At 40.2% G+C, this 11,841-nt stretch overlaps 1 protein-coding gene across 3 annotated transcripts; it reads left to right on the top strand.

Annotated features, from left to right (window-relative positions):
• Window positions 1-1,452: 1,452 nt before the first annotated feature.
• Window positions 1,453-6,791, top strand: SMN1 (survival of motor neuron 1, telomeric). 3 transcript variants are annotated; one of them, XM_079330862.1, is made up of 9 exons: window positions 1,453-1,560; window positions 1,640-1,711; window positions 1,808-1,933; window positions 2,209-2,382; window positions 2,735-2,881; window positions 3,879-3,950; window positions 4,480-4,590; window positions 5,522-5,607; window positions 6,227-6,791. In XM_079330862.1, the coding sequence occupies exons 1-8, from the start codon at window positions 1,501-1,503 to the stop codon at window positions 5,576-5,578; spliced, it is 819 nt and encodes a 272-aa protein (XP_079186988.1). In that variant the 5' UTR covers window positions 1,453-1,500; the 3' UTR covers window positions 5,579-5,607; window positions 6,227-6,791. The 3 variants fall into 3 exon arrangements, with proteins under 3 accessions (XP_079186988.1, XP_079186987.1, XP_079186986.1); XM_079330860.1 differs by having other exon boundaries at window positions 1,455-1,560; window positions 2,209-2,409; XM_079330861.1 differs by having other exon boundaries at window positions 5,522-6,791.
• The last annotated feature ends 5,050 nt before the right edge of the window (window positions 6,792-11,841 follow it).

Genomic DNA, 11,841 nt, shown 5'->3' with positions numbered 1-11,841 from the left:
TTATGCTTCAGAATCTGCTGATTTCTAAGAAACTAGTAGGAACAAAAGGAATGGATAATCTTGTGGAGAAGTATAAGAATATGCGTGTAATATAAAAGTAGAGTTTATAAGAAATGCATATTATAAGCACTGTCACATACAGTTTAAGTCTGTCCTATAGGAAAAGATGCCTCTTGAGTTGCAGATGTTGGTGTATAAAATTGAGTCCTGATACCAACTGAAAGAAGCTGCAGTCTTGATGTTAATGAGTTCCAATGGAAGCAGATCTTGAAACTGTCACACTACTAAAATGATTTGAATTCACTGCTTGAACCTATCTCAGGAATAAAAGTTAGTGTGGAAAAACTCAGCCCTTGCTTCACAGGCATCCTTGAATATATTGTATACTGACCATGGGAAAACTGTTGAGGAAACTTCCCCACCTGACCACCCAGGAGCCACTGTGTCAGTTGCATTCATGCCACCTGAGCTGGGACTGAAGCCTCGTCACAGCCTGCACCCCTCACACTCACATTCAGACTGGGATGCCCATAGCAGATTCTCAGACATCCGGATCTTAAATACAATCTAATCTTGGTGCAATACAAAGTAACAGCTCCTAAACAAAGGAACCCTGGGCTTTTATACCCTCACAGTCTAGGGGTGGGTCCTGGCTCTTGTCTCAGTTCCCTGTGCCCTTAGTTGTGCAGTGGATTGGCAGTTCAGTTTCTTGCCTTGGGCTCCCACTGCAGCTGCAGCCCCGAGGTGTCTGCAGTGTGTGTTCCTCACCAGTGGATTCAGTCTCTAGAGACAGCTTTTGAAGCCTGTGCATCTAACGTTGTGATCCTTCTAAGTGCATACATTTATTGCTAACAGGCCCCTGGCACAGCTTTAGGAGAGCTGGAAGGAAAACATAGCAATTTTCTGGCAATTTAACACCTGCAATTGGTGAGAAATTAATCAAATTGACAGAAACACTGAATTGTTGTTTGGAAGGGACCTGTGGAGATCATCCCGTCCAAGCCCCTTGCCGAGGCAGTCACCTGGAGCAGGTGACACAGGAACGTGCCCAGGTGAAGTTTGAATCGCCAGAGAGTGAGATTCCATGACTTCCCTGGGCAGCCTGTTCCAGGGCTCTGCCACCCTCAGTGCAAAGAAGTTCTTTGTGATACTGAGGTGGAACTTCTTGAGTTTTAGTTTAGGGCCATTCCTGTTTATACTATCGCTGAGCACCACTGAAAAGCACCCCTGGGAACCTGCCTTTGAGATATATCTACATTTTGATGAGACCCTCTCTTAGTCTTCTCTTCTCTGGACCGAACAGGCCCAATCTCTGCAGCCTCTGCTCGTAAGAGAGACGCTCCAGACCCCAAAACATCTTTGCGACCTTTTGCTGTACCCCTTCCAGCAGCTCCTTGTCTTTCCTGTGCCGAGGTGCCCCGCAGCGAACACAGCGGCCATTCCTCCGCCCGGGCCCGGCCGCGCCCTTTCCGGCGGCGGAGCGGGCGCGCGGCTCGGCGCATGCGCGGGGGGCGCGCGGCCATGGCGGACGCGGTGCTGTTCCGGCGCGGCACCGGGCAGGTGGGAGCGGCGGGGCGGGAGGGAGCGGGGCCGGGAGCGGGGCCTTGCTATGGCGCTAAACGGTCTGTGGCCTCCCCAGAGCGACGACTCGGACATATGGGACGACACGGCCCTCATCAAGGCGTACGACAAGGCGGTGGCCTCCTTCAAGGTAAAGGGTCGGCGCGGCCGTGGCCGGATCTGAGACTGACACCGCTGGATTGGCATTTGTTTGTATTTATTTATTTTCTCCTTTCTCTTCCCTAAGAATGCCTTAAAGAATGGAGAATGCTCTGAGCCTTCAGAGAAGCAGGAGCAACGCCTGGTGATAAAGAGAAAAAACCATAAAAAGAACAGAAATAGAAAGAAGAGCAATACAGCGCCTTCGAAACAGGTCATCTCTTGTAATGCCGGTGGTGCTCGTACTGCGTGTTGCACTTCCGTACTCAAAAGCAGCTGCTTCATCGCCTTGAGAGTAACATTTTGGGGTGGTGGTGTGGGGCGATAACATTATAAGCTTTATTTTTACGTTACATAGAGAAATTTCAATAAGTACAAAGGAAACGCTGTGGGGGGGATCGATCTTTCTGGACAAAAAGTTTAGGAAAAGGCAGGTTCTGTCGGGCCGCTGGTGCAGGTGTTAACACGCTTCTCTTGCTTCTGTTGCAGTGGAAGGTTGGTGACAGCTGCCGTGCTGTTTGGTCTGAGGATGGTAATGTGTATCTAGCGACTATTGCCTCCATCAACCAGAAGCGAGGCACGTGTGTTGTCACTTACACGGGATATGGAAATCAGGAGGAGCAGAACCTGTCTGATCTACTTCCTCCAGCCAGCGATGAAACAGTAAATGGGATGGGGCATTCTGGGGAGGTGAGGGACTCTTCCATTCTTCTGTCATTCATAGTGAGAAGCAGGGCACAATTCTCTTGTAAACAGACACAAGTTGATGGAGGGAATGAAAGCATCTCTTTACTTCTTGAACTCAGCATGGTAGAAAGGGAGGGGACAACAAGAAATTAATTAGTGAAAGATAACATAGCTAAAATGGTGAGCAGATAAAGTTATTCCTGAGTAGGACTGGGAGGGCTAGAGAGAGGGAGGGGTGTGAATGGAACTTTCCAAGCTTTTTCACACTAAAATTGCTTGTTGTATACTCTTGTTTAGTGCATGTCATAAAAATGTCTTTGTCTTCTAGAATGACAATGAGACCCCATATTCAACAGATGAAAGTGAAAAATCTTCCCAGTCACCCCGAAACAAAAACAACTGCACAAAAGCAAGATTTTCCCCTCAAAACATGAGATTTCCCACACCACCACCACCAGCCCCAGGCCTAGGAAAGGTAAGCTCAACCTTAATTGACATAATTCATGTACCGTTGTTAAGCTTGGTATTATTGTGAATCCTGAGACAATATGACAATATTTATCATTGTCTGGAATTCAATTAGCAGCATTTTGGGAATGGATATACAGATACACATGTCACTATCTGTTGTTCTGCCATTTTGTAATAAGCTGGCCACTTCTGCAGTGCTGCTGTCTAGTAAGGAGAACCTTCTTAGCTAACACTCGCTTTCCAATTGCCTTCTAACTGAGAGGTTAACTAAGAGGCATCTTGTTCCCTGGATTCTGGTGATGTGATCAATGGCAGTGCTGTTGATGTTTCAGGATTCTGGTATGTTTTGTTTCACAGGATGTTAAAAGTGATGTTCCCATGTCATAGAGCCTCTCAGCTGTAGCTGCTCTCTTGAATTAGGTGTGAGTGGGGCATTGATACACCCTTTCCTATTGTGTAGGAGTCTAAGTAGTAATGCTGTTGTTTCCTAAAACACGGCATTATGTTTTCTAAATATTACTGTTTGTGCAAGATTACTTTATAAGGTTTTATTTAATCTTTTTTCTTTTGTATCAGTAGATTTGTATCTAGGTCTTTATTTAAAGACATTCCCTTGCGTAATGGAATTTAGTCAAATTCTGCATCTACACAGGAACAGGGGAATTACCTGTTTACCTTTGTGAATATTTGATCTGTTTCTTCCTGTTGAGAGTGTTATTACCACTTACTTCCACTTTGGAAAACCTTTTAAAAATGTTTGTATTAACCAGAACCCTATTTCAGTAGTGTTTACCTCAGTGACATGTGTAATCTTAAATTGTATTTATCAAATTATGGAATGTGCCTCAGAAATAGCTACTGTGTTTTCATTAAATTGCTGGGATGTGTTGTCTGTTTTTTAAGGTATGTGAATTGTTTCACATAATTCTCTTAAGTAAAATCCTAATGCTCCAAATTCCCTTTTAATTTGTACTGTTCTACGTTTTTTTCCCCCCATATAGTCTGGATCAAAATTCAAGGTACCTCCATCATATTTATCTTGCTGGCCTCCACCCTTCCCAGCAGGACCACCAGTAAGTTACAGAAGAATGGGGAAGATGAGTATTGGTGATTTCAGGTTTTCTCATTGAATGTGCTCACTGCCTGTGTTTCTAGAACCCATTTTTTCTGTTTGCCTGTATTTTTCACATATTTGTTAGCACATTCAGTTGCAAATACTATGATAATCTAACATTACAAGGTCTGATTTTCACTCCTGTGACAGTGAAGCTGTTGGTAAGAATATCAAGGGATAAATTATTTGAAGAAATTACACTTTATATTAACAGCATTTCACTGAAGAAGCTAGTATTTTTCCCTAGTAACACTTTTTGTGTACAGGTAAGCTAACAGAGTCTTGTTTTTCCTATGCTTTGGAAATTATATGTGTTCAGAAAACATCTTTGACTCCCTTTCAGAAAAAGAAACCTGAGGATATGTTTCTATTTTTCAGTTTCGTGTTTTAATCTTAGAATTAGAAGTTTAGAATAATTAAATTCTAATAAACTAATTTAATCTGGGAAATACCCTGTTGTAACAGGCATATCCTTTGTAATTCCTTAGTTGATTCCTCCTCCACCACCCATGATGCCAGACTCTGGTGAGGATGACGAAGCATTGGGGAGCATGTTGATAGCCTGGTACATGAGTGGTTACCACACTGGATATTACCTGGTATGTGCTGCTGTGCTTTGTAAGTGCCTTGGTAATTTTGCACTGCTGGTGCTCTGTTTGCAGCAAGGAGCAATACAGCTGATTATTCTATCTACAGTTGCTATGTTTAAGGGTGTTTTGTATTGTATCAGTATTGTCATTGAGTAGAATTTACATGAGCCAGCCTATATATATATATGTATGTGTATGTATACAAACACATATACACGCGAATATATATATGTATAAACACGTGTGTGTTTATGTATATATATGTATATATTTAGTTGATGTTTTAGTACTTTGTTCAGCTGGAGGCTCCTGTCAGGTACTTTTATAGGCACTGTTTGACAGCCATTCTAAAACAACCGATTCTGTCTTTGTAGACAGGGGGAGTAAATACATTTATTTATTGATAGTTTTCTATGTATTTTCTTTCAGTATGAGTGGTAGTATCACATTTAAGATCAGATTTGGCACTTTTGCAGAGATGGTTTATCAGAAATTGTTTCATGTCATTGTGAAGGTCCAATATAAACTGTCAGTATAGTTGTGCTGTGACTGAAAATCTGTGACTTGTACTATTGATTCATATTTCCATCTGTGCGCTAACAAAGAAAGAAAATGATGTGTACTCTTTGTACTGAGGAAGTTGGAAAGGGAAGATCTGATGCTTCAAATTATATATAATTGTGAATTGCTTTAATTTACTTTCAATTTAATAAGAAGCATATATTTGAAATTATTTTGTACAGCCTCTGATTATAAAGCAAATGTGTAGTTTGGCTTTTATTGTTTTTAAACTGCCCATTCTGATTTACAAAGAAAGTTAAAAACTGTTTGTTATTTGTAGAGGACTGGAAAAGATTGTCCAGAAATGTTTTTGTTCTGCGACTAAAGTTTTTAATTGCATGTTGGCAAAACCAAGATTTTACTCAATTGTATTCTGTAGGGTTTAAAACAAAGCCGAATGGAAGCAGCGCTGGAGAGACAAACACATGCAAAGTAACCAAATATCCACCATTGTTCTGAAGGATTGTAAGTATTGCAGCTTTTTGGTAAATGAAGATACAGCCAAGTTTTGAATTCCCTTCAGAAACCTCTTGGCTTTGGGACTTCGATCCACTCTTACAGCTCTCTGTAAAGACTACTTCTGCCAGTAGTAATATCTTCTTTGCTTGACAGCTGTGGAATTGTATTTTTGTGGCTAGAATGAGGGAAAGTATTAATTGCCCTGATGAGAGTTTTAACTATAGCATGTGTTTACATCAAGATTAACAGCGCATCTTATTTGAATTATTAATGGTTCATAATGGGTTGTTTTGAGAGCAAAAGGTTGTAAAGAAGTTTTTTCATCTGTGTTTCCTTACACAGATGGGATGGTAGGTTGTAGCTGAACTTTGTTTTCAGGATAAATTCAGTTTGGTTATGTTGAGCAGTTCTGTTCTCAGTACTTCAGTACCTATGCTTTTATTTTAAAATTTGTCCAGAATTCTCCTGTGTATTGTTCACTTCCTTTTAAAACAAAACTATATTCTCCTGGGGAATTGCTTTCTGATTTTCTGTGACAACATGTAATTTCTGTGTAACTGAGTAATTCTTTGTGTGTTTAAAACCAAAAAGCTCTTTTGTACTAATTTTTGCTTCTTTTTTGAAGCCAGGTACAGATCTTTTCCACTGAGAAGTGTTTATCACATATGCATTGGGGATTGTGAAGAACTGAATTTTATCAAGACAATTAGTTGTAACATTTTCTTAACACTGAGCTGTCCCTATTAACAAATAAATAACCTCAGACTAGTAATTCAATGTGCATTGAAATGAACTATTTCTTAAAGACCTCTAGTCAAAAGTATTTCAAAAGCACTGCAGCAACAAAATACTTTTTACTTCCCTGAGGCAATTTCAAGTCTTCTTACCACGATAGATTTAACTCTTGTGAACCCATGTGATAGATTTCATTTCTCTCTCAACATGTCATGCATTCCTCAGACTGTCTGAATGGCAGCACCAGAACGATTGAGTATGGTATCCTCTTTCAAGAGAGAGCTATGGCAGCAATGTGTTTTACAGTGGCCACCGAGGCACTGACATGGAAAACAGTGCACTGTCATAGTAGGAGGGACATCTTACAGGTCTGATTAGAATCATGAAATACGACAGCTGGTTTCAGGAAGGCTATTGTCTTGTTTCAAATGTATGAATAAAGTTCTACTTCTTAAGCTTTGAGTTTGGGGATGTAATTTGTTTTGGGGTGGTTTTTATTCTGAGCTTCCATAGGCATCTCTTAGTTGGATGAATGATTGAAATTCAGCAGAAAGCCTGGGTGTGTTGCCTTTTTCTGAGTACCATTACCAAAAGCAAATTAGGGAAAGCCTGTGGAAAGGTAAATATGGACATATGCAGGGCTGAATTTTACTCTACTCCTAATAGAGGCTGTAGCCACAAAACTAGACAGTAGTTTAGTTAATGCCAGTGGTTTGCTTTTCAGGGAAATACAGGCATGAACTTTACTGCATTCACTTCCTCTTCCTCCTGTGGTCACGTGTAAAAAAACCCAGTTTTCCTACAAGTAATAGAGCAAAAAACCCCTACTCATAATCTACCTAAGGTGCTTTGAAGGCTTCTTTTTTTTTAATTGTCTAGGTGACATAAATTAAGACTGATTGCATTGAGGCAAAGCTTCTAAATCATCTTCTCAGAGAGGCAGAATTGCCCTCTGCTGCAATCAGTTTTGTTGGTGTCTGGCATGGTTACAAAAAGTGGTCTTCATCAATTTTTAACACTAGTAAAATCTAGCATACAACAATTTTACTGCAGTTATGACTTCAGTAAAAGAGTTTATGTTTTAAACAAGTAATTTGTGTAACTGATTTATTTGCAAGCAAAACAACTGAATAGAATATTAATAAAAAGGCCTACAAGAAAGAGGCAAATGGTTAATAAGTGTCCTCACCACACTGAGAACTCCCAAAAACAGATGACCACTGCTAGGATAAGTGACCTGGAAAGGTTTTTTCTCCCATTCTCATCGAAGTTGTGAGGTGGTACAGAATGCCTTCTGGCTGCTGGAAAAATTAACCCTCTCCTGGCTGCAACCATAACAGTATTTGTTTGCAATGGAGGTTATAATGAACAGTTAGTAATGCATGAAGATGAGGGGGAAAAAACCCCAAGCCCTAACACTTTCAAACTTCTCTAGGCTGGAAAAATTGGTGAAAGGGGCAAAACCCATTGCCAGGGTAATTTTAATTTTAAACTCCTCCACTAGGGATTCTTCGTCATGATACTAGAGATTTTCAGAGCCTCTATCAAGGAGCCAACCCCTCATTGCTATTGTCATGGGACCAGATGATCAAGAAACAGGGATGAAAAAGTCACCATTGCTGCTTCTCTGGCTGTGATCTGATGTGTGAACATGCAGATAATGGCCACTTTTTAAAAAGCAGACACGTTATCAGGTATTCTAAAGAAATTTGTGTAACATAGTGACTTGGCAACAGTTTTCTGAGCTTCTGGAAACTTCCGTAATTTGCTACTTCCATTGCAAAATTAAATGGGCATCAATAAGGATTTAAAAATGCTCCAAAGTCATATGAAACATGAATAAAAACCAGTGAAGCTGAGGTATTGTACATTTAAAAAATACAAATTTATTGCTGCTAGGTTCAAAAAAATAGTAGAACTTTGAACTCTGAGCATTGTGAGACTGAGGAGACTGATGAAGGATAGTCTAGAAGGCATATCAATGCCTAGTAGAATAAGATACTGGTATGTTTAAAAGTGTTCAAATACCACTCATACAGAACAAAATAAATAAAAGCCCATTTGTTGCAGCCACTGGAGGTCAGACACCAGATTAGCTCTGCAGAGATTGAGATACCAAGCACAACAATCTCAGGCCTGAGTACCATCACATGAGCTTTCCAGCCTTGCCTTATGGTCACCCTACTTACAAGATGTGACTCCTATAATTAAGTCATTATATATACTGAAATGTATGTCAAAAATAAAGGAAGATAATACTGTTGTTGTTTTCCATTCTGTAACTCAATGGCTTATAGAGGTCATCAGCAGAAAAGGCAAACTATATCTCCAGAGAGGGTGCAAGAGGTCTCATCAATACTCTAGAGATAGGGGAATTTTCTATTAACAAAGTCAAGACACCCACAGGAAAAGAAGGGGAGGGGGGACAGGGCAGAACAAAAGGGCAATCCTCCCTTCTCCCTTCCCAAAATCCATTTTGACCTTCCCCTGTTCCCTATCAACCTGTTTTTTTGCAGGACAGTGTTAGGCTTTCAGAGGTGGTCAACAACTCTGATTCTAGTTGAGGAGATCCATTCATCTCATTCAGCCCATCCCTCTCAGAAGGACCTGAACACATGCCCTTCATCACAACTGCTTTGTGAAACGTTATTCAATATTACTCTCCTAGTAACACCAGACAAATAGTGTCCAGATAAATGCTTTCTCCTTTCTAAAAACATACCCTCTTTGCCACTCTTTGCTCTGGTTTTCACCTCACACAGGGCTAGGGCGATTTAATTTCAATTTCCTTGTCACAACTTTTTCAAAAGCCATTCTCATTTTAAAGCTGCATTACTCTCCTAATGGAAAGCCAAGACAAGATTTTAGCTAGGCACCTGGACTACACTGAACCTCTGTCTCACCTGCATAGGAAAGTGGATCTTTTACTTGTTTTGTGTTTATAACCAGCTGGTTCAAGCTTATGTAGAACACCTGACCTTAGTAAGAGCAGTGGCTTCCACGTGGGCTTCTGCAAGCCAAATTTTTTAAGAGTCTGGTCAGACTCCTCCCATCTACAAAGATGTACAAGGTGAGATTGTATTTGCAATCAAAGATACTTGATTTGTTAGGAAAGCATTGGCCTGCTATCACATTCTCCAAAGCAGAGACAACATTGGATTGCCAGCACCTTGGGCTTACATGAAAATAAAACAAAATCTGGGGCTGAGAATGGACCCAGCCACACCTCAACTTCTCTCTCAGAAGTTTAGAAGGTAAGTGGCTCCTCTCCGCACTTCATGTCTTGGTGGGAGGGTCTCCCTGATAAACTTCGTCTGAAGCTCCCATTCATTCCCATGACAGAAAGCATCATTCAAAAAACTGAATCTTTTTAAACAAAGAAAACAAAAGGCTCAAAACCTCAGGCTGGATAAAAAAATAATATCTGAGAATTTAAACCTTCTTCCAGACAGCAGGAACAAAAAGCCAGTGAAAAGAGCTGGCAGAGCTATCTGCTAACCAGGCTGCAAAGGAACCTTTCCAAAGGGACAATACAATTGCAGAGGATTTGAAGTGACACTGCCTGGAATAATTTTATTAATGTCCACTGCAGACGAATTCAGGGAGATTCCCATTGTCTAAATCAGAAAACAGGAGGGCATATAGCAGAAGGTGGATTCAAAATCAAATCAATTATTGCTCAGTGGGGAAAACATTGCCAATTTTTAAAGAGCAATCTGTACATCTGGGGTAGAGGAAGACATTGCATCTGTAAGCCTGGCATCTGTTACAGACTAACAAGCAGAAAAGTATGTCACTGTAAAAATTCACAGCTGGTCCACCTTACACAGTGCATTTGAAAGAAGTCCCCTCAACTCAAAAAAATACTGTATTAGGACAAGAAAAAGTGCGGGGACCACAGCAAGGATGATAAAAAAGCAGAGCAGTTTTTGCCTGAGGATTGAATGAGCTGCCTGTATTTGGGTAACCTGTATTAGGGTTAGGGTTAGGGTTAGGGTTAGGGTTAGGGTTAGGGTTAGGGTTAGGGTTAGGGTTTGGGTTAGGGTTGGGGTTAGGGTTAGGGTTAGGGACTCATCATGAGGATGAGAGCATTTTATGGAGGATATAGTGCACTGGCAAATGATGCATGAAAATAAAATGTATATTCATTCAATTGCTGTAAGTAGGCTTCTGCCATTCTATAAATCAAACAAACAATCACTCCCAGCTTTGCTTTCAAATACCTGTAATGAAGAACCCAGCTCTGTCAAGTAAATCAGGGCTTGATCCTTAGGTATACAACAGCCATCTATCAAAGAATTGCATCCTGCACACTGTACCTGTGTGTGTCTCTGCTGGGGTCTTCAACTTCTGAACATGTTTGTCGTACTTTGAAATATTATCCACACTTTTGCCCAGGACAAATTCACAAGGGGGACAGAATTTCTTGTGCTTCACATGTGTGTTCACACAGGGTTCATCTAACCATCATGGTAAATAACCCACAGCAAAAACACTGCTGGATTGAAGAAGGGTGCGAGAAAAAAAGCAGCAGTTGCCATTTCTGTTGAAGACCGATGAATAAGATGTATAGGACAAAAAGGACTTTAATCTATCCTACTAATTTTTTATGGTAGGGTTTTAACTCTTCTGCAGTTGTTCATGACCTTCCTGGCATTCTGTCTCCATGTATTTGACAAATGCGAGAAAATCAAAGACTACATGTGGGAATTAGTGCAAAACAGAAAGATTCAGCTCACGTGTTTAATTGTTATTTGTCTCTGCTACCGGATCTTTTTTGAAAAAGATCCTTTTGTTTTTTGAAAAAACAAGACTACTAAATTATATTATGCACATCTTTCAGATAACATTAATCACCATCTCTCTGTCCTTAATAACATGGTTTCTACAGGTCATAGAAGTTGATTTTAGCATGCTAAGAAGAGATTAGGTAACTGCAGAGATGGCATAAACAGGTGTATTATTACATCTGACTAGCCAAATTGAAACTTCTGTGAACTCCTATTGACTAGTGCCTCTTTACAATAACAATAGCAACTATTCAGAAGGTGTTACAACCAAAACAAAGAGAAAGAAGAGAAATAAGATTTGAGCAAGATGGCACAGGCAATTAGCAGATCCAAAGGACTTCATCCTGTAGCTTAAAAACCTAGAGTGGCCTCAGTGAACCAACACACCTCTCAATCTTAATTCTTCCACCTCAAAGCCATTACTGAATGTTGATAGCACATTTTGAATTTTTGCTTAGATTAAGAAAAAAACCAGGTGGCCAAATATAAAGTTATGTCACGCTATTAGTAATGTGATAACACAACAATAGAAAATACTTTGTGATGGTTCAGAATATAGCAGACATGTCTGCAGTTCAGTTATATGTATTCAAATTCTGCTCCCTGTAAGTCCAAAGAGCTTGTTTTCTCAAGTAATAGAGGGTTCCTAAAGATTTATGACATTTACCAAACAAATTCATCCTTAAGAAAGTGATTCTAAATCCAGGATCTAGAA

The sequence above is a fragment of the Erithacus rubecula genome (assembly GCF_903797595.1).
Source record: "Erithacus rubecula genome assembly, contig: SUPER_Z_unloc_1, whole genome shotgun sequence".
Taxonomy (NCBI): Eukaryota; Metazoa; Chordata; class Aves; order Passeriformes; family Muscicapidae; genus Erithacus; species Erithacus rubecula.
This window is presented reverse-complemented; position numbering and strand designations above follow the sequence as displayed.